The sequence below is a fragment of the Heteronotia binoei genome, chromosome 5 (genome assembly GCF_032191835.1).
Source record: "Heteronotia binoei isolate CCM8104 ecotype False Entrance Well chromosome 5, APGP_CSIRO_Hbin_v1, whole genome shotgun sequence".
NCBI lineage: Eukaryota > Metazoa > Chordata > Lepidosauria > Squamata > Gekkonidae > Heteronotia > Heteronotia binoei.
In genome coordinates this window covers 38901155-38929149 of record NC_083227.1, presented here as the reverse complement: position 1 = coordinate 38929149, position 27995 = coordinate 38901155, and the positions used below count along the sequence as shown (strand labels likewise).

Here is a 27995-nt window from a genome sequence, read left to right as displayed (position 1 = left end):
TGCAGGCCCCACCTTTCCACCTCTCCGGCTCCTCCTCCCTGCTCCACGCTCATTGGCTCCTCCTCTGCCCGCCGAGCAGTATTCTTTTGGCTCCGCCCGCTCCCCGTCTTCTCCGGGGCTGCGAGTCGGTGCTGTCTGGAGCAGGAGACAGCAACCCGGGTAGGACATGCCTCGTAAGAGGCCGTTCAGCGCCAAACAGAAGAAAAAGCAGCTGCAGGACAAGCGGGAACGAAAGCGACAGGGTGAGTGAGCCCGGGAGGGGGCGGGACCGGGAGTGAGGGGGCGGAGGAGGAGGTGGTACAGTCCCTCCCCCGTCATTGAACATCTGGAAAGATACATCGCCTCCCCCCCCCCTCTTGAGACTATCTGGAGGAATTGTACTTTTACGTCGTTTGAACTCTCCCCTTTCCTCTCATAACATCTGCTCCTGTCATGGTAGTTGGGAGGCGAGAAAGGCTGTGTCCCTTGTTCACATCGACACTGGGACTCATGATAGTTTCTAGAACATCTGGGCAGGAGAGGCCTCTTCTCCTTGAAACGTTGGGGAGGGTGACCTTTCCTCCACTAAAACAATTTGCCCCTGGGAGGAGAGGGGGTTGAACCAGGATCCTTTGAAAGTCTTTTGGGGAGAGGCAAACCTCTTTCCTAAAACATCTCGAAGGCACCTACTTCTCCTCTTTAAAACATTTGGAGAGGGGTGGGTTGATGAGCCAGGCTTTTCACACATTTTAGGAGTCTGATAATTCCGTTTCCTAAAAGATTTGCAAAATAACTCTTCATTCTGTTTTCTCAACTTCTAAAGAAAGGTGACCCTGTTTCTTAGTCTTTCTAGAATTAGTTTTCTTACATATGCAGATTAGACTACCCGGTTATTTGCACCCCTCTCCCTGTGTATGTGTAGACACACACACAGAGTTCTCAGCTCCTTCCTTAGATAGTCTTCCCTTTCCTATTGAATTAAACCTTAAAGATATGAAGTCCTTGAAATAGCTAGAGATCAGACACTCCTTGGCTCTGGCGTCTCTCATAAATGTTGTGCAGTGTAAATCTCTAGTTCCCCCAACCCCAGAGTTTGGATTATGACTTCTTTGGTCCTTTTTGCCCACGCTTGAAGGCTGATACTTCTGTCGCAAAGCAATCGGGGTGCTTGCTGAATTGCTTAGCGCTCCTAACATCTGCAATGCAGTGGGCATTATATTATCACTCTCTTTTCTTCCCCTTAAATTGCTTGATAAAGTAATCCCTCTTTCTCAAAGATATTCGAAAATGTGGCATTCTTCACACACACATGCACCCTCCATACCTGGAAGAATGAAACAACAAGCTGCCTGAATATGGCAGTTGTTCCTTTCCTCCCTACAGATTTTTGGGGGGAGGTGTGTGATAAATGTTTCTTCTGTTTGACTTTCATATTTTTCTGTGTATTTTGGTGAGTTTTGAAATTTTTTGTTAGATATGGGCACAGATATGGGCAACCGGATCCTGTTGCCAAAAAGCAAGTCTCATTTTAATTCATGGAGGCTTACTCCTAAGCCACTGGATTGAACCTAAACAACTTTTCCACTGGGAGAAAAGAGAAGAGGGGGTCCCCTTTGAGCATCAAGCAGGCTGTTCCAGGGCTTATGTGACCTCTCTGGACAAAAGCCATATGTGGTGGGTGCTGAAGATGGAGTTTGGTGGGATTACATGGAAAAACTTGGCTGGAGCCAACTGACTGTGGTAATGGGGAGAAGGAACTGATCTAGAAACAGCACGTGAACTGGGAGGGTTGTGCCCAGTAATTCTGTTAAAGTTGCAGTCCTGAATACCTTTCATTGGAGCTTGTTTAAAGGGGATCCAGTGGGCCATGATTCCACGTCAGGTCTGCACAACTTGCAATTTGCCGAGAGGAACGCAGCCCACCAGCCCTCGGTTTTGACTTGCCAGGTAATCGGCAGCTCTGCTTCTCCCCATCCCAAGGTGGGCTGCGATGCATGACTGGTGGGCTGTGCTCAGCTTGGTGAGTTATGTTGTGTGGGCCTCTTCTAAATCTTCTCCACCTCCTTTACACAAAACTGGCATGATCTTCAAGTCCATCCTTCTGTCCTTGAGTTGGATACTGGGGATTGTGATCTCCAAACAAGAGGGTCTGCCCGCCTTTTTTAACATCCAAAGGCATATGTAGTTTAAAGGAATAGGCATGTTTTTAAAAGGTGCCAGTTTGGTCGATTGAAGGTAGACATGTATAAGAGCATGCTGCCCTTGTAACTGCATCGATGCTAAGCCATTCATACCGGTACAATACAGTCTGCTTCTGTGCTGTCATATTTAAAAATAGCTAATGTGGTCCAGGCTATTGAACTGTTCGCCGGATCTCTGGAAGGTTTTGTTGACGGTGGCAGCTTTGGCAGACAGAGTGAAAGAGGGAGGTAGACTTCTTAAGTAGCAGCATTGAGTGAAGTAGGGAAATTCTTATGAAATAAAACCCCCTTTGTGACAGTTAGAGAGAGAGAGAGAGAGCAGCAGCTCATGCTGCTGCTGCTGCCACTGTGCCAAGTGGACTGGAAACACTCTGAAAGAAAAGTGCTGAGTTTTGACGACAGGCAGTAGGATGCAGAGGCTTCATAAAGGCTATGAATCATGAGGTACTGAAAATAATGCTGCTCAGAATGCAGCAGGCAGGCTGGCTTGGGGCAAACATTTTGCCCTGCGGATCCCATGTTGGAGAGCACCGGTTGATGGGAAACATTGAAGGCAGACAAGGGTGCATGTTGCCATTGCTGCAGTGAGGAAGGCAGCCCTCGGCAGTGGCTCCTGTGTGATCAGAACACCACAGGTGTATTATCTTGCTAATTATTGCAAGAACATGGCAATGGTTTCCCACTGGTGAACTGAGTCTAAAAATATTGATTGCCAGGAGATAAAGAACTTCTATTATATTGAAACTTCTAAAAGATTTTCACGCTACTAAAAGGCCATTAGCATTTTAAACATATTGTCTTATGTTTAAAGGGCCACAGTTCATCAGGAGCCGACTTGCCATCGGGCAAGCTGACACCCTGGCCAGTCCACCACTGTGCTTTCCTAATTTTGTAGTGTGCACTTATGACCAAACTAAATGCAACGAACATCATAGGTTTCTCAGTGTTTTTAAACCTAAATTTTAGGAGTGCAGGGCCCAGGTATATCAGGGGAAGGGCTAATCCTTCCTCTCTGCACTGCTTGCTTATCAAAATACATGTACCTTCACTTGTCTTCTTTGTTGGTCCCAAGGGTAATAGAGACTAGAAGGACACTTTTCCTAGGATGCAGGAGCAGTAGAATCAAACTGCTCGATCCAAAGCTGAACCTCAAACCTCCTAAATTCATCTCTAAAAAGTTCTGAAAGGTCTGTGATCTCTCTCTGCTGTTATCTTTGTCCAGGTATTTTAGAGGGAAAATGAAGAACATTGCTTTGGTATGCTAGATCTGACCCTTAAGAATTGCTTTGCAAAAAAAAAAAAAATGCTTACTGCAGACTGGCAGATAAGTTCCTTTCCTCAGCTGCATGCACAAAAGGTGTCAGAGATTGTCTTGACAGCACTTTCAAACTGTGCAGCCTAATTGAGAAAGTGGCTAACTGAGGCTTGGGTTGTTTGCAAGAACATCAGTAAACAGGCCCTGCTGTCTTTTGAGGGAACATGCTTGCCTTCTGTGGTGTTCCTGTATATTTTCACTGAGGACTCTGTGACATTTTTTTACCCTCCTCAGGAAGATCATGTTCTGTGAACACCACAGGAAATACCCCAGAGATCTTCTGGGCTATGCTTTGCTCATTGCTGTACTTGATAGTGGGTTACATTTGATTAGAGTTAACATTGCTGTACTTCAGGGGTGGCCAATGGTAGCTCTCCAGATGTTTTTTGCCTACAACTCCCATCAGCCCCAGCCATTGGCCATGCTGGCTGGGGCTGATGAGAGTTGTAGGCAAAAAACATTTGGAGAGCTACCATTGGCCACTCCTGCTGTACTTGATAGAGTTAGATCGTGGAAGAAGAACATTCTGTCCCTTCAATAGAGGCTTTATCTTTGGGGGCAAATGAAGGAAGCCTTCATGTCTTTGTCAAAGGCAGTCAACCCAGAGCCAGGAGGCAACGTCAGGGGAAGGCCTTTGGCCTCTATGCTCTGTTGTCAGCCCTCCAGAAGAACTGGTTGGCCACTGTGTGAGTTAGGATGCTGCACCAGATGGACCACCAGTCTGATCCAGCAGTGCTTTTATGATTTTAAGGTTTTAATGGTATGTTGGTAAATGCCCCGTTATGCTTTTGTAAAAGTCACAAAACATTCATTGTCTGGGCCAATTGGCTGGCATAGTTAGGGCAACTCTGTTTCTGTGAACAGAGGAAGCTCTGACTCTAGTCTTTTAGTGTTACCAGAATGAATCATGCAGGACTAGTCTCAGGGTCACTAACCAGCAAGCAAGGTGAACTGATTGCAGAACTTTTTGTTAAATTGGAGATTCTGTACACAAAGAAAAAAAAATATGTTTCAGCTTTTGCCAGCATACTCTAGAAGGCTTTTGTATCTAGTTACAGAAGAGGTACAGGACTGGCTTGCTCAAAATTATACACTTAAGTGGCATTGAGCATTTTGCTGTCAGATAGGAATGGCTTGCTCTAAATTTAAAAAATAAATTGTAGAATGAGAGCATTTTTGCCATCAAAAGGAATGGTTTGCTTCTAATAAAAATATTGCAGAGAGCAATTTGCCAGCAAACTCCAGAAGGCTTTTGCATCTGGTTAAAGAAGAAGTTTGGACTGGCTTAAGATTCTAATATGAATGTATACACTTAAGTGTCATTGAGTGGATGTGAGAACTTGAAGTAAAAGATGTTGCAGAAGAGCATTAATATTGGATTGTTCCAAGAGGCTGGTATCCCTGAAAGAAATAGGAAGGACTATTCCTGAGAGAGTTCATTGATTAAATGCGCCTATATCCGGGTGCTCATTGGACTTTTCTTGTAATATTGTAATGTGAGAATGGACCTTTCTTGTAATATTGTTATGTGAATGGACATTTCTAGTGTCCTTGTAATGTAGAAAAATATTATGTTTCTAAAAAGTTTTTCCTAAATGGTTTTACTAAACATTGTTAGCTAGTACATCACAGTGTCTGTTTCTTTTATTGTCTGTAATATGAACGCAATTTGTTGGTTTTACTGCTTGTATGGGCTAGTTTAGCTCGGTCTCTTCAGGAGGGAAGAGTGCAAATCAGGTTTCATGGTGCACCTAGCTGACTGAGATAAAGAAGCAGCCACCCCTCCCAGAGTCCATCCATCTTTTGAGGATCTAAAAACTAGCAGTTGACTGTTAATCCAGTTCCTTCCTCACTTTCAGTTCCTTTATCAGCAGGAAGAATGCACAGCAGTGATCAGTTAATCCAATTCCTTTCCCAGCACAAAGAACTCAGCAGTCAAAGAGTTAAGTGATGAAAGTGCATTTGATGAACTGAAGTAACTGGTCCAGTTGTGAACCTGACCCTAGCGATTCTGTTACTTTCCATAAGGCAGTATTGTTATGACTCGTCTAGTAACCCTTTTAAGTACGGTAACTTGATTCTGAAAATAACTTTAAATAGACCACACAATAACTACTGAAAAAGTTAAGGCGGTTATTTTTTTTTTAAAAAAAATCCAGTCAGGCAGGTTTATGTTTTTTGCGCTCAACGGAGTTCACTATCAAAGAAACAGCTTTGGCCTGGGAGGGAAAGGGACATTCTTATATACAGAGAAGTAAAGAGATACCAGCATTTTCTCCATGTTCCCAAATCAGATGGCTGTGTAAGGCTAGAGTGGTGGCCTGATCCTGCTCACATTTTTCTTGAAGTAAATCTCACTGAGTGCCTTGAATGGGAAGTCACTCCTAACTAGGGACTTACTGAAGGCCCTTCTCAAGGGTTAAACTGGTCCTCCTAGTTGTCCTTTTAATAACAGTTTGATCTTCAGGAATTATCACTGCATTTTTCTGCATTTTAAACCTCTCTTAAAGGGCCAGGATACCTTTTTTCCTGGCCAGTTGGCAGCCTGCTGCTTCCCCCTTGCTCAGTGTGCGCCCATCCTCACTTTTAAACGAGGAAGAATACAGGGTGCCCTAAAATCGATAATTGTGTGAAAATTTAATGAAATAGTATTTCACAGTAAGGAGAGCAGTATGGTCACAGACCGGTTTCTAGTGAATTCCAGTCAATATTGTAGGGAGTAGAAAAAGCTTTGATCAATCTGGCAAGGGCACCTTCTGTATTCTTTAGGCAAAAGTACGCGCAGGATTGTTGAACAGTTATGCTTTAACAGTTAGGAGATGATTTTGCACTTGGATGATTTAGACCATAAGAATTCTGTTTTTTTTTTTTTTAAAGACTAAAGTCAACCCACCTCTGTTTTAAGGTAATGCCAGACATCTGGTGCTTGGCTCTCTGGCTTGTTGCTCCTGCTTTCCTGGCAGCTAAATGGAGCTGTGTGGCTCAGCCAGCCAGGAAGGAAGAGGAGCTGACGGCTGCCTCACAAGTTCAAATTAAATGGAACACATTGCAAGACTGATGGTGGGTGTGTGTATCATGAGAAGAGGCATGAAGCAGCCAGATACCTAGGTGGAAGATTAATCTATCAAGCTCAGTATTGTCTGCTTTGAATGGCAGCAGCTCTCCAGGGTATTGGTCAGAGTTCATTCCCATCACCTGCTACTAGGGTTGCTGGCTCTAGTTTGGGAAATTCCTAGAGATCTGAGGGTGGAGCCTGAAAAAGGGCAGTTCATACCCTGGCACCCCCAGCTATAAAAGAATTAGATGATTTGAAAGAGAAGGCTTCAGTGTGAACTGTTCCTGGTGAGTGAAGGATGTCCTCATGGTTTGCTTTAAAAACAAAAACTGGCCCTGCTGATGGCTTGGGCATAATGGTATGTGCCTGTGTGTGGGACGAACCCACTTTTTGTCATTGCTGACAGTAGTCTGGGAATAATTGATGTGGTTCAGGGATAAGTTATCAGTAGCCTAAAGATGTAATTTAGCCCCCTGAGGTTTTTCATTTGGTCCCTAGCATAGTTTAGAGACTTGCATCCCTGACACTGCAGTGCTCAGAAGATTTAAAACCTTCATTGATATCAGTAGACTTAAAGACATAATGTTGCTTAGAATGGTAGTCAAGACAAAAAGGGAATCTGACAAGTTCTGTGTGGTGTTCACACTTAAAGTGATTGGCTTATAGCTGAGCTAGGCTTTACCCAGGAAATGTATGAAGTATCGCTTGACATTTTCTTTTCTTTTTTTCCTTTTCCTGAAAAGCAATTTGGGAGGTTGCCAGGTCAAAAGAAGGAGGTAGCAGGGAGAAAAGATATTTAAGCGTTTCCCTTCCTGTGGTTTGTTGACTCAAAGTTATTCTTCCCTAGCTTTAGATATGGAGACCATGAGTCTCTCCCCTCCTCCCCTGCCACCCATAAGAGGGAAAGCAGTTAAGAGAGTGGGGGGGAATAATGGAGAGTAGACAAAGAGGAAAGAATTAAGCAGTCCATTGTTCCCCACGACTCAAAATGGCAGCCTCTCAGACTGCTTGTCATGGATCTTCATGTCTACTCTGGCCCATTGCCCGTTCCTGTTCTGTGAACAGTGCAGAGAGTCTTTCAGAGCCTGCCTCATGACCTCAAGCAGATGGGACTGGAGTGCGTTGAGGAGGACTTTTGTAGAATTCTGTTGAGATTCCTGCAGGTTCTAGGAATCAAAATCCACTGTTGCTCCTCACACCAGAGAGGCTTGATTTATACACCCAGCAGGATAAGGAGTTAAACTCCTGAAGTGGTAGAATGGACCATAGGACTTCAGGCTACAGAGGGTAGGCAGGCCACATTTGTGAACGTTTTCTCTCTGAAGAATTCCCTGAAAGAAGAATATAAACGCAGCAGGGTGTGCTATTATCTTTACCTCTGCTGTGCTAATCAATGTAGAATATTGTGATTTTTACTCTATTGCTTTAGGATTCCATTACTTCCTTTGGCTTCATATTCAGATTTGGCCTTTATGTGGGGTGGAGGGGGGGGAACTGCTGAGTAGTAGAGTTTCTGCTTTTCCTGCAGAAAGTTCCAGGTTCAGTCCCCAGCATCTCTGGAGCTTCAGCCAGTCAGAGTAGGCAATAATGACCTTGATAGACCAGTGATCTGACTCTGTAGAAGATACAGCTTTGTGTGCGTTCATGGTGTACCTGCAAGAAAATGGAGTGGACATAAAGCAGAAACTGCTGAGATGGTAAAATGGACTGCTGAATGCTGTGCTGTGGGCAAAGGATCACATTTTGGGATGCAGCCATACAGGTTGTAAGTTCCTGCACATGGAAGACTACTGACAGTGAAAGAGAGTAGAAGCTTTCTCCCCGCTGTGCTAAATTTTCTCTGTGCAGATTTTTTTAATGCAAAGAAGTATTCAGAAGTAGAATGTACTGCATCAAGTGGGGGAGTCCATTCAAGCACCTCATAGGGTTGCCAAGTTCCAGGTGGCACCTGGAGATCTCCCGCTATTACAATTGATATCCAGACAATCGAGATCTGTTCCCATGGAACAAATGGCTACTTTGGAGAGTGGACTCTCTGGCATTATACCTGCTGAAGTCCCTCCCCAGGCTCTGCCCTCCAAATCTCCAGTTGTTTTCCAGTTGCTAGCAACCCTGTGTGTAAACCAGGCCTTAGAGAGCCCAATGATGTGTGTGGGAGTTGAGCCAATGTTGCTGGCCCTTTAACTTTTGCTCATTGTTAAATATGACCTGACCCCTGCTTAGAAATGAGCTACCAAGCAAGGTATGTTTGGAAATGGCTTAAAGGCTCTTTGTGGCTGCCGTGAACTGCAGATCAACTTGCTGTAACTAGCAAATTCAGAAGAGCAGGAGCGTGTCATAAAAACTATGGATCTTATTAATGAGGGACAGATTAAGAAACAATTACGACCTGCTTGCAAATAATGGTTGCCACTGGGGAATACAGAGTGCCACATAAGCCTGGGACGTTGTGCTTGTTGGAGGCATTTCTTTTATAGCCAGTGTGCTCATTTGTCCTCTCTAAGTGAAGCGATGCTGCAGAATTTAGCAAGAGGACTTCCGACTCCTGCCGTCCCCATAAACATCTGCAGTTAAGGCAAATAGTACATCTTTATGTTTTGGTTGGTTGGTTTGATTCTGGTGCGTGCCTTGAAAAAAATCAGCCCATCAACTCCCCTTCCCCCTCCAAACCATGCCAGACAGACTTGGGCTGGAAGCAGCTGATAACAAGCCCAGCAGCCCCATCCTCTAGTGAGTCACCCGCTCCTTCCGTGGAGCCCCCTTCTTGTCCGCTCATAACAACCATCAAGCTGCTGATCTGTTTGTAAAACCCAGAAGTCTGGGCTGCCATCCCCCCCCACACACAAAGACCTCCATAGGCCCCCCCTTTCCTTTCAGAACTGGATATCACCCTCACACAGTCCTGATACATTACAAAAATTGTTTCTGTTCTGCTTCCAGTCCTGCTTTAACTCCTCGCACTGTGCATAAATATGGATAGAATCCAAGCGGTTAAGATCATCAGAGTACATAAGAACATAAGGGAAGCCATGTTGGATCAGGCCAATGGCCCATCCAGTCCAACACTCTGTGTCACACAGTGGCCAGAAACCCCAGGCGCCATCAGGAGGTCCATCGGTGGTCCTAACTTTCCCCTGCCTTAAAGCACAAGGCTCTACCAATGCTCTGATACAGAGCTGGCTGCCAACAATTTGGTGGTGTAAAGTGCCGCCAAGCTACCACTAGTGATTCCTAGGCAAGAGATGTCCCAAGGTGGTTTTGTCAGTCCTGTTTCTACATCGTGACCTTGGTATTCTGTGGCGGTCTCTTGTTCAAGTACTAATGGGCACCAGCCCTGCTTCGCTTCTGAGATCTGATGAGATGGAGCTAGCCTGGGCCATCTAGGTTTTGGGCCCCCATTGGGAACAAAAGAAGGTTATAAATATCTAAATCTGCTGAGTTTCCCCGAAGCAGCTTTTATTGGGGCAAAAAAGAAATCAAAAAGTCTACTCTGTTCTCGGTGTTCAGGCTCTCACCATGGAACAACTGAGTCTATAAAATTATGAAAAAGAAGAGTAGGTTTTTAAACTCCACTTTTCTCTACCTTTTCTCTACTCGTCTCAAAGCAGCTTACAGTCACCTTTTCTTCTCCATGAGGTGGGTGGGGCTGAGAGAGCTTTGAGAGAACCGTGGCTGGCCCGAGGTCACCCAGCAGGCTTCATGTGGAGAAATGGGGACTCAAACCTGGTTCTCCAGAACAGAGTCTGCTGCTCTTAAACACTTAAGAATGAGAATGGAAAGAGAGACCTATTAAAACTCTGTATTGTCCCCTTAAATTGGTTGGCTGTAGGTTCAAGGCAGGTACCCTCCACCCCAGCTTTTCCATCATGAATCTCTGGAATTTGCTGGAACAGAATCTGGCGATGGCCATTGACTTTGATTGGTTTATAAGGAGAACAGAAAAACCAATAGAGGAAGGGGTTTATCAAAGGCTACAATAACCATGGACCTGTCAAGTCCTCTGAATACCAGTTTCTAGGGGCAAACAAGGAAGCATACAACTGTGCTTGTGGCATTCCTGGAAGCCTCTGTCTGACCACTGCAAAAAAATCAAATGACAGGCTAGATGGACCTTAATTTGATCTAGGAAGACAGTTCTCTTCCTTGTGGGAAACAGGCTTTTTTGCTGTGTTAACTGGATTGAGGCTAGCATCAATCAGAGAAAGACTTTGTGGGGTCACAGCAATGAGAATCTGAACTTCTAGCTTTGGTTTCCTGGGAGGAGAACAGTTTGGTGATCTGCGTTTAGAGAGAGAATGGATATTTGGACTGGGGGCCAGCTAGGCCTCGTAAAAACTGTGCTGGGGAAAGCTGTGAGTCCTAAAATGCATGATAATGCTTCTGCATCTGATTGGGTGGTTGTGGACTGCTCCTCTGGGTGGGGATGGGGGTAAAGAATCCTGATCTCTTTGTCCTGAAAGGACAGTAATTCTAACAGGGAATCAGGCAAGACTGATGAAAGACTCAAATTTCTAGACATCAGCTATGCACCATATTGCATCAGCGTCAAATTTCAGGCTTGGGAATTTTCCATCTGAAGAGTCAGGGATGTTTGCTAGAACTTAGGAGTGAGACCTGAAGAGATGGGGCAGGTGAAGAGATCTGCCATCTTGAAGTTGGACTGGTAACAGTCTCCTTGTTTATCCCTTTGGTGTCTCTCCCCCCGTCCTCAGGTTTTCAAGATGGTGTGAGATCAAGCTCAAACAGCCGGAGCGGCAGCCATGACAGGCACGAGGACCACACAGACACATCGGACAGTGAGTCATTCTCCCTCCAGGTCCGCAAGCTCAACCAGCAGCCTCAGGTCCGCAAGCCAGGAGAGCACGGCTATGATCCCAACAGGTAGTGTGGGAATACTTCAGTGGAACTGACCGAAGAGTAACTGTTGAGGCTCTTGAACATATGAACATATGAAGCTGCCTTATACTGAACCAGACCCTTGGTCCATCAAAGTCAGTATTGTCTTCTCAGACTGGCAGCGGCTCTCCAGGGTCTCAAGCTGAGGTTTTTCACACCTATTTGCCTGGACCCTTTTTTGGAGATGCCAGGGATTGAACCTGGGACCTTCTGCTTCCCAAGCAGATGCTCTACCACTGAGCCACCGTCCCTCTTGGAGAAGAGCAGGAACTGTGTGGTCTTCTGCTTCTGCTTGAGAGCCAGTTTGGTGTAGTGGTTAAGTGTGCGGATTATTGTCTGGGAGAACCAGGTTTGATTCCCCACTCCTCCACTTGCAGCTGCTGGAATGGCCTTGGGTCAGCCATAGCTCTGGCAGAGGTTGTCCTTGAAAGGGCAGCTGCTGTGAGAGCCCTCTCAGCCCCACCCACCTCACCGGGTGTCTGTTGTGGGGGAAGAAGATAAAGGAGACTGTGAGCTGCTCTGAGATTCAGAGTGGAGGGCGGGATATAAATCCAATGTCGTCATCATCTTCCATCCCACCCCCCATTAGAAAAAAAAGATATTGGACAACTCCTGAGATAGCTATGGCTGACCCAAGGCCATTCCAGCAGCTGCAAGTGGAGGAGTGGGGAATCAAACCCGGTTCTCCCGGATAAGAGTCTGCGCGCTTAACCACTACAGCCAGGGGCGGCCAGTGGTAGCTCTCCAGATGTTTTTTGCCTACAACTCCCATCAGCCCCTGCCAGCATGGCCAATGACTGGGGCTGATGAGAGTTGAAGGCAAGAAACATCTGGAGAGCTACCGTTGGCCACCCCTGCACTACACCAAACTGGCTCTCATTACAGCCACTGCTTCATTTCCTTCCCTTGCTGTTTCGCATCCCACCCTGACAGGTATCGGTTGCACTGTGAGCGGGAGAGCAGAGAGGAGGTGGAACGGCGAAAGAAGATTTCACGGGAAAAGCTCTTGGAGCCAGTACCAGAAACTGAGATGGAGGTGGATATAGAGGATGTGTACAAAACTGGTTCAGGTGAGTTAAAGGGGTTTCTGGCAAAGGTGTCGCTAGAATTGAATGATTAGTGATGAAAAGCTGCTCCTTCCCTTTTCACTCACCGCTGCTTCTGGCCTGGAGGCAATGAGCTTTCGGCTCAGTCAAAAATGGAAGCACCTCTACATTGAGGCACTTTGAACAGTCTGAAAATGAGCCTTATAAGATAGACTCTGGGGTTACAGTGCAAAGGTTTCCTTCAGTACTAAAATGTACAACCATCTATTGAGGGAGTTCTCAAACTTGGACATCCTGCCCCCCCCACTTTGATTTAATTCCCCTCCCCCAGGCTGCCCCCCAGTCCTCCTCCCCCAGGCTGCCCCCAGCTTGCTCAGCTGTCTCTTTTTAAAGTGTTTTGGTCAAGCGGTGTGCTCTCTGTGGAGGCTTCCATCCTTTGTGTCCTCAGAACAGTACAGAAAGGCCCTTTATCAGTGACACTTTAAAATGAAGATAGATCAAGACGGGTAGCCATCTTGGTCTGTCTGTAGCAGTAGAAAAGAGTAAGAGTCCAGTAAAGGCTAACAAAATTTGTGGTAGGGTAGGAACTTTCGTGAGTCACTGCTCACGTATCTGAAGAAGTGAGCAGTAACTCATGAAAGCTTCTACCCTACCACAAATTTTGTTAGTTTTTAAGGTGCTACTGTACTCTTACTCTTTTCTACTACCTTGAAATGAAGCGTCAGAAAACCCCCCCATCTTATCTGAACACAGCTACAAGGCTCAGATATTAGCTGATTCTATAGAGCCGCCACTCACAAGGGCCTGACCTCCCCTCCCCTTCCCCCTTAATTGGAAGGGACTTTTCAGACAACCTGAGAATTCCTTATTGGTCAATGACTTCTAAAGAGATGCTGCTTGGAAGGAGGTTGAGAATCCTTTCAGAGCTGTGGCAGACACCAGAAAACAACACCAGCATCGTGCAAAACCTGAATTTCGAGTATTCAGCTGAAAACAGCAATTGGCTGTTATTGTCTGTGGTTGCGGAGGGATGTCTCTCTGCCTCAGCTGAATTCCTTGGCCCTGGGAAAGGAGACAGAAAACTAGTACAGCTTTATGCCTGAAATAACTATGATGACTGCATCAAGGCAGTTGGTGCCCCTCAGCCAGTTAGAGTTCCCAGGGCTAGTTATTGGCTGCTGGGAACCAATCAGTTTGTTTGATAGTTATTGCGGTGAGCTCAGCGCTTTCTTGGAGCAGGAACACACAGGAACGCAGTTCCAGCTGGTTTGGTGTCAAGGGGTGTGGCCTAATATGTAAAGGAGTTCTTGGTGGGCTTTTTCTGCCAAAAAAAGAGCCCTGAGTGAGGTGATCTGGAAACTAGGCGATTGATTGCTGGTAGTGGCAGCTATATGAGCTACAGGCCCTCCCCCCAAGCAGGGCTGGCTCTAGAGGTTCTGCTGCTCAAGGCAGACCTCTGTGCCATGACACCCCCTCCCCCGCTCCTTTGGAAAAGGAAATCGTATGCAGCTTGATGACATCACAAAAATGACATTATCAAGCAGGCCAGGGGATGAGGAGCACAGTACACAAGGCCTGGCCCTACTCAGGCTTCTTGTGTTGTAGGAAGCCTGATCGGGGGTGGGGAGAGCTACGATGCTTGCATACGTAGGGGAGAGCTATGATGCTCGCAAGGAGCGTGGTACACAAGCGCCAGTCCCAGCCCTGCCAGAATGCCAGAAGCCTGATCAGGGGCGGGGAGAGCTGACGCTTGTGTATGTTCCTTGTAAGGAACGCGGTACGCAAGCCCCGGGCCCAGCTCATCAAGGGAGTTGAGCTGCCTACACTGCCCTACTCCCACACGCCGGCTCTGCCCCCAAGTACAGTTGAAAATTCCATCTCCTAAGACAAGGGAGTCCCTGCCTCCATTCCAAAAAAACTGGGTGGGCTCCATTTGTGTGTTTGTTGAAGCAGAAGCCAGGAAAGGCCATGCTTTAGTTCCAATAAAACTTTAAATCCTTCCGGCATGGTGTACTTGTGGAATTATTACATTATGGCTTCTCTCTCTTTCCATGGCTCAGTGGTAGAAATGCGTGCGTCACAAACAGGGCTTCCAGATTGGATCCCTGCCATCTCCAGTTAGAAGATCTCAGGTGATGGGAAGGATTGTTTTCTGACTGAGAACTCAGAGCAGCTGCCAGGCAAAAGAGGCAACTTAATAATAATGAGCCTGAGACAACTGGGTCTGATACAGGGTCACACCACTGGCCCATCTAACTTGGGATGATCTGCTTTGATTGTATTCACTGCTCTGACTGGCAGCTTCAGGTGCTTTCCTCTCAAACATTGGCTGCATTTCCCATCTGATCTTCTCCTTTCTTCTACTATCAGCACTGGATTTTCCCAAGCGCCCGCGCTGGAGTTACCAGATGACCAAGGAGCAGCTGCTGGCCCAAGAAGATAAGTGTTTCCGGGAATATCTGGAGAACATCTATAGTACATTCCAGCCAAGCCAGCTGAGCTACTTTGAGCACAACCTGGAGGTGAGGTTTGAAGAGCTTGAGGGCTACAGTTTGGGTGCTAGGCTTCAGTGGATTATGTCTGAGCTTCCTTATCTCTTCAGTTTCCCTTTGCCCTCTTTCTGTAGTTTCCTTACTGTTTTTCCACGCTTTCGCCACTTGGATCAGAGATGAACAGAGCAATGATGTGGGAACTATAGAATGACAGCACATGGGAAATGAAGCGAGGAAGCTCTGGCAAAAACTGCTGCAGTTCAGCCCCCAAGCTGCAGGATAACCTCTGTGTGGCACAACCTCTTCTACATGACAGAAACCCACCTTAATTAATTCAGAATAAAGTATCTAAGTGACACATATTTGGCTGCTTTGCATAACTAATTTTGCTGTTGCAATTCAGAATATCCAGCACTTCAGAGTTTGTGGCCAAGAACTAGGGTGGCCGAGGGAAATGGGGGAGAGGCAAGTTCACATAAATGGGTTTTTAGAAGAAGACAACTGCAGATTTATACCCCACCCTTCTCTCTGAATCAGAGAGCGGCTTAAAATCTCCTATATCCTCTCCCCCCACAACAGACACCCTGTGAGGTGGGTGGGGCTGAGAGGGCTCTCACAGCAGCTGCCCTTTCAAGAACAATTCCTGAGATAGCTATGACTGACCCAAGGCCATTCCAGCAGGTGCAAGTGAAGGAGTGGGGAATCAAACCCGGTTCTCCCAGATAAGAGTCCACACATTTAACCACTACACCAAACTGGCTCCCCAAACACAGCTGACATCTATTCTGTCCCTACTGAGGTCTAGCACATGCATTGTTTAATTCCCTACTTTTGTGTGGGAAATGGTAAAAAACCATGAGTAGACATGTGGCAAGTTGCACGTCCATTTCCTTGAGCGCGCGGCACCGAAATGGCACAAATGACTTTGCAGTAATGAAGTATAAATGCGGGCCGTTATCAAACATGTTGATCTAAATGTGCATTTTGTACCATTTCCTACATGTGAATTTAGGGGGAGGTGTTTGTGAGTTCCCTGCATTGTGCAGGGGGTTGGACTAGATGACCCTGAAGGTACCTTCCACCTCTATAATTCTATGTCTTGTTCATGATCTCTTTTCGTGCGGCAAATGCGTGGCTTTGCCTATAGATTCTTCTCCAATGAAATGCAATGTAAAGAAACCCCCAGGAAGTGGGCACTGATGGACCAAACAGCTTTGTGACCAAACAGCCATGTGTTCAGAAAAAAAATGGGAAAAGGACACAGACTTCCAAGAGGCACTGCTTCTGAATTGGCGGACTAACTGATTGGGTGACTAGGAGATGTCTTGCACAAGCCTTTTCTAATCTTCTGGTTTCCCTCACAGACATGGAGACAGCTGTGGCGTGTACTGGAGATGTCAGACATTGTGTTGCTTATTACAGACATCCGGCACCCGGTAAGGACCCTTTGCTTTGGCGCCGATGACAGGTCTTCCACCTCCTTGGTCACAGTTGCCCAAAATTTTGGCTTGGTTTAACATTGTAGGGAAGGAACAAGCCCTGTTCCTTTCCTTTCAAGAATTCAGAATCCTTTCCTTGAGCAGAGCTGCTGGTGATGGAAAGCGCCCATCAAGTTGCAGGTGACTCACTACAACCCCTCATGGGGTTTCCAAGGCAAGATATGAATTGAAGTGGTCCGCCATTGCCTGCCTCTGCACAGTGACCCTGGAATTCTTTGGGGGTCTCCCATCCAAATACTAACCAGGGATGACCCTGCTTAGCTTTTGAGATCTGACAAGATTTTGCTAAGCTGGGCTATCCAAGGGGGATTCTGGGTAGCGTCAGTTTATTTCACTAAGCATAGTTCTTCTAATGGGGAAATGCTTGGAAGAAACATATGACAGTATGTTCAGTAGAACAAAATTTGAATCCAGTGGCATCTTTAAGACCAATGAAGTTTTATTCAAGGTATTAGCTTTTGTGTGCATGCACACTTCTTGAGATATATTGAAATAGAAGTTACCAGTCCATACATATAGATGAAGAAGACAAATTGCAGATTTATACCCCGCCCTTCTCCCTGAATCAGAGACTCAGAGCGGTTTACAAGCGCCTATATCTTCTCCCCCCACGACAGACACCCTGTGAGGTGGGTGGGGCTGAGAGGGCTCTCACAGCAGCTGCCCTTTCAAGGATAACCTCTGCCAGAGCTATGGCTGACCCAAGGCCATTCCAGCAGGTGTATGTGGAGGAGTGGGGAATCAAACCCGGTTCTCCCAGATAAGAGTCCATGCACTTAACCACTATACCAAACTGACTCTCAAAGGTAAAGGTAATCCCCTGTGCAAGCACTAGTCATTTCTGACTCTGGGGTGATTTTGCTTTCACAACGTTTTCATGGCAGACTTTTTTATGGGGTGGTTTGCCATTGCCTTCCCCCGTCATTTACACTTTACCCCCAGCAAACTGGGTACTCATTTTATCAACCTCGGAAGGATGGAAGGCTGAGCCAACCATGAGCTGACTACCTGAACCCAGCTTTTGCCAGTATTGAACTCGGGTCATGAGCCGAGCTTGGACTGCAGTACTTCAGTTTTACCACTCTACACCACGGGGCTCCTTACATTGAGTAGCAAATTAGTATACAACATGATGAAGATGTTTAACAGATGCAAGGACCTAACAGGATAAGGTTATATAGTCACCATTTGTTTGGATTTAATTCTGGGGGGGAACATAGTGAAGGAAATATATCAAAATCAGAGGTGGATGGGCAGATGCACCCTTTTTATTGTGGAATGCTGAGAGTGAGATGCTGTTGTTATGCTCCATCCATCTCCTCTTAAGCATGCAGGTAACTAACAGCATCCTTTTCTTTAAGGCTGGGGTGAGATAGGTTGTGCATTGTTGTGTCTCCTTTGTCACAAGACTAGAGAAATACATTCCAATCTGCCATTTCAGATTACGTTACATTCTATTATTCATTGCATTACTTAAATTCAGTATTTCCTATAGCGTTGGAAATTTTTCCTTTTTGCAGTCCTGTGGTAGCAGTTTTATGTGAATTCCTAGAAGGGTGTTAGGGAGACCCTTGGCGCAGAGTAGTAAGCTGCAGTACTGCAGTCCAAGCTCTGTTCATGACTGAGTTTGATCCCAGCGAAAGCTGGGTTCAGGTAGCCGGCTCAAGGTTGACTCAGCCTTCCATCCTTCTGAGGTCGGTAAAATGAGTACTCAGCTTGTTGGGGGTAAAGTGTAGATGACTGGGGAAGGCAATGGCAAACCACCCTGTAAAAAGTCTGTCGTGAAAAAGCCCTGATGTGATGTCACCCCATGGGTCAGTAATAACCCAGTGTTTTCAGAGGGGACTACCTTTACCTTTTTAGAAGGGTGTTAGAGAACCCCTCAGTGGGTCTTATGTATATGAGCAAGGACTAGAACTTGGGACCCAAACAACTGAGAGAGTTGAGTGCTGTATCTTACCACAGAATTTCTTTTTCTTTCTTTCTTTGAAGTTATTTTCATATGGCTGCCCTTCCTTGACTTCCCTCTGTACTTGCTAATTCTGCTTCCTAAGGAATCTGGAGAGATTTGTCCCTTCGAGCATCTACAAAAAAAATAGGGGGAACCAGTGCTTTGAGTGAGTGAATGCCAAAGCTCTCACTCACTGAAGGATAGTCAAGAGCACTACAGTGACACCGTTTGATACTACATGGGCATTACAAAAACCTGTGTGGTCGAGTTTAGAGAGGTGCATTTTTTAAACTTGAGGCTACAGATAACTGATTGAAAATATAGGTAACCAGCCGCCGGGCCGGGGGGGTGGGATTGAATTTTAGACAGCAGATTAGTGTGTCTTGCTATGAGTCTCTTGGTGAACGATAGATGACTGACAGCTTTTAAACATGAGAGTGGAAATGCTTAAGGGAGTTGTGCTGGCCATGCCCACGTTCCTGCGTGTTTCCAGAAATGCCAGCCTCTCCCTTTCTAACATTATAATATTTCCTAAGAGACTTTTAGGGGCCAATCAACAATAACTTGTCCGATGCTGAATTCGGTCAAAGGCCAACCATACATGCTGTGTTAGCCGACTCTTACTTGCCAGCTAATTCTAATCCCATGTCTATTAGACAGAAATCCACATTCCTAGTCCAGATAACTAGGGCTGAAACTTGGCTGTCCTCTGCCTTCCCGGCCCCTCCTACCCAGGTGATCAACTTTTCCCCAGCCCTCTACGACTTTGTGACCAAGCAAATGAAGAAAAATGTCATCCTGGTCCTGAACAAGATTGACCTGGCACCTCCCAGCCTGGTGGTGGCCTGGAAGTACTACTTCAAGAGTCGGTTCCCGGAGGTTCACGTGGTCTGCTTCACTTCCTATCCACAGCAAGACCAGGATGCAAGTGCAGGTATTTTCAATGTAGTTATAGTGGTAATTTGCAGGGCTTGTTTTTCTGGCAGGAATTCCTTTGCATATTAGGCCACACCCCCTGATGTAGCCAATCCTCCAAGAGCTGACAGGGCTGTTAGTACAGGGCCTACTGTAAGCTCCAGGAGGATTTGGCTACATCAGGGGGGTATGGCCTAATGTGTAACCGAGTTCCTGCTACAAAAAAAGCCCTGGTGATTTGAGTGACATGTCAGAAGCCTACATGATAACACTAAGCAGGACATGATAACACTTAGCAGAATAAGGAGGATTTCTGAATTTCAGCTTCTTTGTCCTCATGTTCAGACAGGGAAACGAAGGCTAAAATGTGTTGGGAAGAGCTGCTGACCCCTTAGTGTGGTCAGGGGGTCTTGTTGACTTGTCTTAATTAAGATATGAGAGCGACTGAGTCCCAATGCTCACATTTGCCCAGAAAGATCTGAGTGGGCAGCCATATCGATCTGAAGCAATAGAACAAAGCTGGAGTCCAGTAGCACCTTTAAGACCAACGAAGTTCTATTGAGAATGCTGAAAGCACACTTTGTCAGACAGTGAGATGGGGTACAGTTAGCAATGCTACATATAGCTTGTGAGTAGCAGTTAACCTTTCAAAATAGTGCAAAATGTATTCTACTTCGTACTATTTTTGCATACTTAACTACTGCCCACAAGCTATATGTAGCACTGCTTACTGTACTCCTTTTCATCGTCTAGCAAAGTGTGCTTTTAGCGCACAAAAGGTTACATTCTGAATCAAACTTTGTTGGTCTTAAAGGTGCTACTGGACTCCCAACTTTGTTCTGTTGCCCACAAAGAACCAATAGCTCTATGGTGACATCAAGTGACTGCAAGTGGTATCACAACATATTAAAGCCATTAGCCAAAGAAGTCACTTATGCGCTCTGTGTCAGAAAATCAGCAAATACATAACAGGCTTATTACCTGGTATGCAGAACTGGGTTTTCCCTGTTCCATCACTGCATACAGCGACCTTCGGAATGGCTCGATATAGTCAGTAAGGAGCAGCAGAGAAGAAGAACCTGGAACTCTTATGCTTTTGTAGTCCACAGTTATGCTCATACCAGGATAGCATACTTGGAATAACTGTCTCTGAATCTTAATCCTATGAACAAGCCCTGCTAGGAAAACGAGAGTTGGGGGGTTCAGAGTGGAATGGATCACCTGTCTCTTACAAGGTCACAGGCTCAGTTTGTGGCATCTGTTGTGAAAGGATTTGGAAAGCTGGGAGAGCACTTTGATGAAGTCTAGGAAGACAGTGCTGGCTTGGAGGGGCTGAGGGTCTAAGGAAAGTCATTATATGCTCAGTCTTAACACACTCACTCTGATGTCTGTTTTCTAAGTTGGGAAGAGGAACTAAGATGTCTGGCTCTGAGCATCAAGACCCACAGCTTCATGCATATTTTGCAGTCGAAGCCAGACATGCTAGTTTGGTCTCACGTCTCTCCCTGCATCCATACACACTTTTAAAGCTCCTTAGATCTTTGGTGCTCGTTTACAGCCATATTTCCCTTGCCCTGCCTCAGTAGTCCGCAAATTCCTCCCGCATGTCATCATTTAGAACTTAAGAAACGTGGACTCAGTCTTGATCCTTCTGGCTTTTCCCCTCTTGCCAGTGTTTAAGAAACGGAGGAAGCGTCGAAAGGGATGGAGCACAGCCATGGGCCCTGATCAGTTACTGAGCGCGTGCGAGAGCATCACGGCTGGAAGAGGTGAGCGAGGGGGGTGTCTCTTGGCATAGGTCACTCTGTTTTCATCAGTGAGGCTCGGTATATTTTTAACAACGGGAGCTTCTGGGAAGTTCAAACCTGCTTGGGAAGCCCTATCCTCAGCTTCACCTTTTTAGCCCATGTGGGTGGGAAATCGCTATGGACGCTTCAGGGGTGAGGGAGGAACATTCTGTATGTGCTCAGAAGTACTCTCCAGAATGCAAGAGCCCTGCTGGATAAAACTAAACTACACATCTGATCCACTGTCGTGTTCCCACAGTGTCCAACTAGCGTGAAGCTGATTACTGTCCCCCTGGCAGGGGTTGCTTTGTAGAAAAAGAGGTGCCAGAGCACAATTAATTTGCATAGTTCATCTGCATATGCCACGCACCTCTGATGGTCACCAGGAGATGTACTAAATTCTGTCAGCTCAGCATCTGCTTTAAAACACATCTTGTGTTATAATTGTCATACTGAAACCTTACTCCCATCATATGTTTAAAATTACTTTCTCCTATGTGGCCACAGTGGCATGATGAAGATTTCCATCGGTCTGCTCCCTTTGTTTTGGTTATTTCCCCATTTTTTTGTGGGAGAAAATAATAGAAAGGTTGTCTTTTGAGTTCAGCAAAATTCTCACAGAGGGGGTTTGAACAATGGAGCCCAGAAGCAATTTTTTTTGGGGGGGAGGGGTTAAAGAAAGAAAGAGCCCAATAAAATGTAGAGGTTCAGGAGCTGTGCTTCTGTGAGCTCCTGCCCAACATGAGGCCTGCCCCCCGGCATTGTCCCTTCCATCAACTGGTATTCAGAGGTACTCTGCCTTTAAACCTGGAGGGTCGATTTATCCATTTTATGACATAGCCTTTGATACACCTGCCCTCTGCTTCCTGCTTTTCCACACGGATTACAGAATCTGACCCTCCTGGTTCCGTGCTTTTGAGTTTGTGTCGTTTTTGCACTCGTGTGGCTTCTCTTCAGTTGACCTGAGCAGCTGGAAGGAGAAAATCGAACGGGATGCAACCAGCGCTCGCCTGCCGCTCGAAGACTCAGAGGAAGAGGAGGAAGATGACGACTGGGCAGCTGTGCTAGTAGAGCACCAAACGGATGTGGCTATGGAGGCTGGGGAGCCCTCCCAGGAACTCTACAAGGACGGCATCCTGACAGTAGGCTGTGTAGGTGAGTGTGCCATCTGCTGGTTGGGAGGAAGCCAAGCCTTCTAGTTAGGAACCATGGTGGAGATGGACACTGGCATGCATACTTTAAAGAAATAAGCTTTATGAACAGTGCAGTCCTGAGCAGAATTCAGCGGACTTAAAAGGGTGTAATTCTGGGCTGCTCTGTAAATTGACTTCATTGCCTCTGGAAGCACACCTACTGGCACATAGCTGAACTTTACTTTTACATCCTTCTTGGAACAGAACAAATAATATAAAGAACATTATTAAAGCAATTGGGAAATAGTATTGCACTGTCTACTGGCAAATGAAGATGGCTGTGACAGCGGCGAGAAAAATGATTTTATAAAATTCTAGTAACTTCACTATATTTATGTCAGTACTCTGTGCCTTCTGGTGTTTATGCTCAACACTGCTACTAGAGCGTTCTGCAGCCTTTTGGGTTGCATGGAATGTTGCAGCATTGAGAAAAAGGGAGGGACATGTAAAATGGCAATAGGTCAGTGGCAGAATTCATTAATTGCTTACAGAAGGTTCAGTCTTTGGCATCTGCACTTGAAAAGGATCTTGAGTAACAGGTGCCTGGAAAGACCTTTTCTCAACACAGGAAGCTGCCTATACTCAGGGCTTTTTTTGTAGCAGGAACTCCTTTGCATGTTGGGCCTCACCCCCCTGATGTAGACAATCCTCCCAAGTGCTTACAGGGCTCTTAGTACAGGGTTTACTGTAAGCTCCAGGAGGATTGCCTACATCAGGTGTGTGCGACCTAATATGCAAAGGAGTTCTTGCTACAAAAATGCCCTGCCTATACCGAATCAGACCCTTGTTCCAACTGGGTCAGCATTGCCTACTTAGACTGGCAGTGGCTCTCCAGGGTTTCAGGCAGAGATCATTCACATCACCTCCTACCTGGACCTTTTAACTGGAAATGCTAGGGATTGAACCTGGGGCTTTCCACTTGCCAAGCATGTGTTCTACCACTGAGCCATGGCCCTTCCTGTGAGCCTCAGAGGTCTAACAGTCCCGCTCAGTAGAAGATAGCTTTGTATGTCCATAATCATAAGGCCAGTCATATGAACAGCAAAGTTGTCGGTGTGTAACCTTGCCAGTCATGTGACAGAGAGGGAAACGTCCTAATTCAAGCTTACCAGTTGCTCTATCAGCTGATGCAAATTGAAGTATGCTGGCCCTGTCCAGGGCAGTGGAAGGGAGAGGTCAACAATGCATATTGGGGGTTTGGGTTGCTTTTTCTGAACAGCAACAGGGCATCAAATGCCACTTTGTGAGCTCCACCAACATATTTTTGAAGTGAGCTCGTTTTTCATCATCTCTTTTAAAAACAAAAAGTTTCTCCATGCTGAAATTATGAACCATAACACAGAGGGAAAAAAGGTTTTTTTTTCATTGCCTCAATTTCTTTGGATTAGAAGTGTGCGAGCTTGTGAGCTATGCAGAGCTATTCATTAGCTGGCATGGAAAGGTAATCGTTTTTGGCTTCCATTTAAAAACTTCTTCTATATTTATTTGTTTGTTTAAACATGTACATCCCACTTTTCTTCTTGGTTCAAGGCAGTTTAACAATGGTAGTTAAAACATCCCTAGCTAAAACCAAGCATAAAATAGCAAGCCCCAAATCCAGCCCCCCATCTTAAAAGATGCCTGCTATTCCAACCCCTCCAAAAGCTCTGGCAAACAGGAAGGCCTTGTGGTGCTTCCTGAAGTTCTCCAAGGAGGGGTCCCCTCTCATTCCTTCAGGGAGCCCATTCCACCAAACCAGAGCCACAATGGAAAAGGCCCAGGCTCTGGTCAATGCCAGACAGGCTGCCCTAAGTGGTGGGATAGCCAACAGATGACCATAATTGGTGCCCAGGGATATTTGGAAGGAGAGTATTGCAGGATAGTCTGATCCTTTGGAGATGCAGGCACCGTTGAGCCCATGCATTTTAGTATGGAAACTCTGTAGTATTTTGACAGTTTAAGAAAAAAAAAAATTAGAAACGAATCAACAACAAAATGAAGAAAAAGCATGTGGCAATACATTTTTTAAAAAATGTAGGAAAAGGGAATATGAAGCACTTGGAAAACTTTGTCCTCATTGGCTCGGGTAGATGTAAGTTTGGAGAGATTTGCTTTCCAAAGGGAGGGGCTGATTGACTGAGCCCCAAAACACATTCTGGATTTTAACTCTGCCCTCATGCTGCTCTGCTTTCCCTTCCTGTAGGCTTTCCCAATGTGGGCAAGTCCTCTCTCATCAACGGGCTGGTAGGCCACAAAGTGGTGAGCGTCTCCCGCACTCCGGGCCATACTAAGTACTTCCAGACTTATTTCCTGACGCCCACGGTCAAACTGTGCGACTGCCCTGGGCTCATCTTCCCTTCCCTTGTGGACAGGCAGCAACAGGTAAGAAGAACAATGTAGTAGGGAAAGGCAGGGGCTGGGAATTTGGTATGGAGTTGTCTTGGAGAAGCTAAACGCCAGGAATCCTAGGACAGGGGAGATAAGATGGGAATCTACAGGAGACAGTGGAAAGTAGCTAGAAGTTAAGATGAGAGCAACTGGTACGTCATGCACAGTGCACTTCTAAGCAGTGTTACACCTTTCTAAGCCTGTTGAAGACACTGGACTGAAAAGAGTGTAATTTTGCTTAGGATGGCACTGCCAGTGAACTTCTAGGCTGAGTGCAGATTTGAACCCAGCTTTCTCTGAGTCTTATTATGGCCTGCTGATCATTATACCATGCTGGCTAAAATGGAAGGCAGCCATGTTGGCCCATTAGGGAAAAAAAGCAAGGAACACTAGTAAGGTAATACTTCTTATTAGGACGAGGCAACATTTCACAGGTTAATGTAGACATTCATACATTATGTTGCTGGCTTAGCCCTTGGTTGACCAACAGTTGAATTTGTGAACAGACCCTGCTGAAAAGCATTGCAGTTCTGATGACCTCAGCTGATTTGAAAGCTCTGTCCATGACGGTTCATTCCTACATGTAAGCGTCCAGATTTCAGGATCCCTTGCCCCACAGAAACCTACACCTGCCCCTCAGCCTGCACTTCATTACTAGGGGTATGCAAATTATTTTTCTTGGTATTTTTTGGTTCGGGTCTGTTGGAATTCTCCCCGCAGGCTCTGCTGGACACCCCAACAGAGCCCACTCAGGAGCCAGTGCTGCAGGGAGAACTCTCTCTCTCTCTCTCGCCAAACTCAGCTGGGGCTCTCCTGGGCAATCCAGTTTGGACCAGAATGCCCAATAGAGCCCACCCTGGAGCTGATCCTGCATGGAGAGTTTCCCTGAAAGCTTGGCTGGGGTTCTGCTGAACAGCCCAGTTTTGCCAGTAATTTCCAAAAATATCTGGGATTTTTTTTGTGTGTGGGGGTGGTTCCAGTTCTCTTGAAAAATCCCTGATATATTTGGAAAGCTGAAATATACTCAAAAAATTCCATGTAGGTGGAGAGTGCCAGTTTTGTGTAGTAGTTAGAGCACACGGAGTCTAATCTGGGAGAACTGGGTTTGATTCCCGACTCCTCCTCCACATGCTGCTGTGGTGTGACCCTGAGTCAGCCACAAGTTCTCTCAGAGCTGTTCCTCTCAAGAGCAGTTTCTGTCAGAACTCTCTCAGCCCCACCTACCTTACAGGGTGTCTGTTGTGGGGAGGGGAAGGGAAAGGAGATTATAAACCACTCATGAAGGGTGGGGTATAAATACAACCTCCTCCTTCCTTATAAGGTGTTTTTCAGTTCAGGTAAACCTGAATGTGAACCCTATTTGTTACATAGTCTAATCACCAAGTACCTTACCTACATAAGTGAACCAATTGGAGACTAGAATGTTGTCATCCCTAGACTGACCCCTGGCACTTGGAATAGTGATCCCAGGTAGTAAGGCTGGCTTTTGTTGCCTGTGACTCTGCAGTGTCATGGATGGTTAGTGAAGAAATTACTGGCCTGTGGACCCTGGGCCTGGGTTGGTTGAAGGTAGCTGCTTATGGTTGTACGGTAGCTTACTCTGTGTGGCTGAGAGAAATTAATGCCAAGGAAGGGATTTCAGTTAGGGGCTCTTTGTTGAATTCCAGCACTCTATCTATTAGGCCACCTGGGCAAAATAAGGGAAGGCTGATGCAATCCTTTGTTGTGGAGTTTTGAGAATTAGTGTGAGACTGGAGACAGACTAGGGAAAGGGCTGAAGGTGGCTTCTTGATTTGACATTCCTGAGATCTCTTCCCATCTTTGGAAAATAAATTATTACTCCTACTACTACTCTGGGTTTTTTTGCCTGCTCCCGGCTAAGTGACAGAGAGAACGGCAGACATCTGACCCCAACATGTCCTTCCTCTTATCCTAGATCCTGGCTGGTATCTACCCTGTTTCCCAGATCCAGGAACCCTACACTTCTGTGGGGTACCTGGCTGTCCGAATCCCGGTCCAGGCCTTACTCAAGCTGCGGCATCCGGATGTGGAACCTGGCAAACCTGAACCTCCGTGGTGCGCTTGGGATGTTTGTGAAGGTAAAAATGACTGGTGGCACAAGGAGGCTACATTATAACAGCAGTGAAAATCTGTTTCTAACCTTGATATCCTGTCTTCTCCTTTCCAGCCTGGGCTGAGAAACGAGGCTACAAGACCGCCAAAGGAGCCCGCAACGATGTCTACCGAGCAGCCAACAGCCTCCTGCGGCTGGCCGTGGATGGACGCCTCTGTTTCTGCATGCGGCCCCCAGGCTACGCTGCACACAAAGGTACTGTGGAATAGGGTGTTATGGGGAAGCTTGCCCAGCATTCCACTGGGTCAAAGGACAACATCCCAGGATTGTGAAAAAATGATATTTAGCCAGGGGTTTTTTTTTTGGGGGGGGGGGGGGGGGCTGGAGGCTCAGATTCCTCCCTGTTAGCCCGGAAGGAAAAAAAAATTACCGTTTTTGCAGATGGTGCTATGGAGGCTTGGAGTTTGATATGGAGCCTAGAATTCACTATGGTGAGACATCGGTGAGCTCTCTCTTTGTTAAAGCAAGGTTCTAGTCCTCAAGGCTGCCAAGAAAACGTTGAAAGAGGATAATGACTGATGAAGCTAGAGCATGAGCAGCAGAATTCTTTGTGTTTCTATTGCTGCATTCACTCGCTCATGCTCCGGTTTCAGGCTTTCAGAGGTATTTCCCAAGCGTTGCTCAAACACTTACAAGTATTTCTCTTCAACCTTGAGGACTAGAAACGTACTTTTTTTTGGAGAAAAAAATAGTGCTTTAGATTCCTGTGTAGCTCTTGAGGGTGTGGATTAAATGATCTTTGACAGTCCCCCTCTCCTGTCCGCCTCCCTTCCTGCAGGCATCTGGGAACGTCACCCGGAGACAGCCGAGATCTCTGTTCTGCAAAAGGCTCACCGACAGAATGGAAAGCACAGCTCCGGCGAGGAAGAAGAGGAGGAAGATGAAATCTCCAGCTCGGGAGAAGAGGAGGATGAAGAGAAAGACCGAGATGCCGATGAAGAAGGAGAGGAGGAGGAACCCCTCACGGCACCCAAGAGTGGGCCTAGCCTTGCCGTTCCCTCCAGAAGGGGAAAGTTTACTGGGCAGAACTTGTTTGCTTTGCTGGGGGAGGATGAGTGTTAGCAGCTCCCCCTGCTGGACAGACTGAGAGGGGAGGCCCTGCCCCAGAGCGCATTCCCAAGCTCCAGAGCTACTGTATATCAATAAAGGTGATTTTTATTTCCTG

At 46.3% G+C, this 27995-nt stretch overlaps 1 protein-coding gene across 1 annotated transcript; it reads left to right on the top strand.

The window, feature by feature from the left end:
• The first annotated feature begins 1 nt into the window (after window position 1).
• Window positions 2–27995, top strand: GNL1 (G protein nucleolar 1 (putative)). Its single transcript, XM_060239200.1, has 12 exons — window positions 2–242; window positions 11263–11431; window positions 12380–12516; window positions 14863–15014; window positions 16349–16420; window positions 19170–19368; window positions 21023–21118; window positions 22094–22291; window positions 24512–24690; window positions 26633–26795; window positions 26885–27025; window positions 27609–27995. Exons 1-12 carry the CDS (start codon window positions 167–169, stop codon window positions 27890–27892), a joined length of 1866 nt encoding a protein of 621 aa, XP_060095183.1. The 5' UTR covers window positions 2–166; the 3' UTR covers window positions 27893–27995.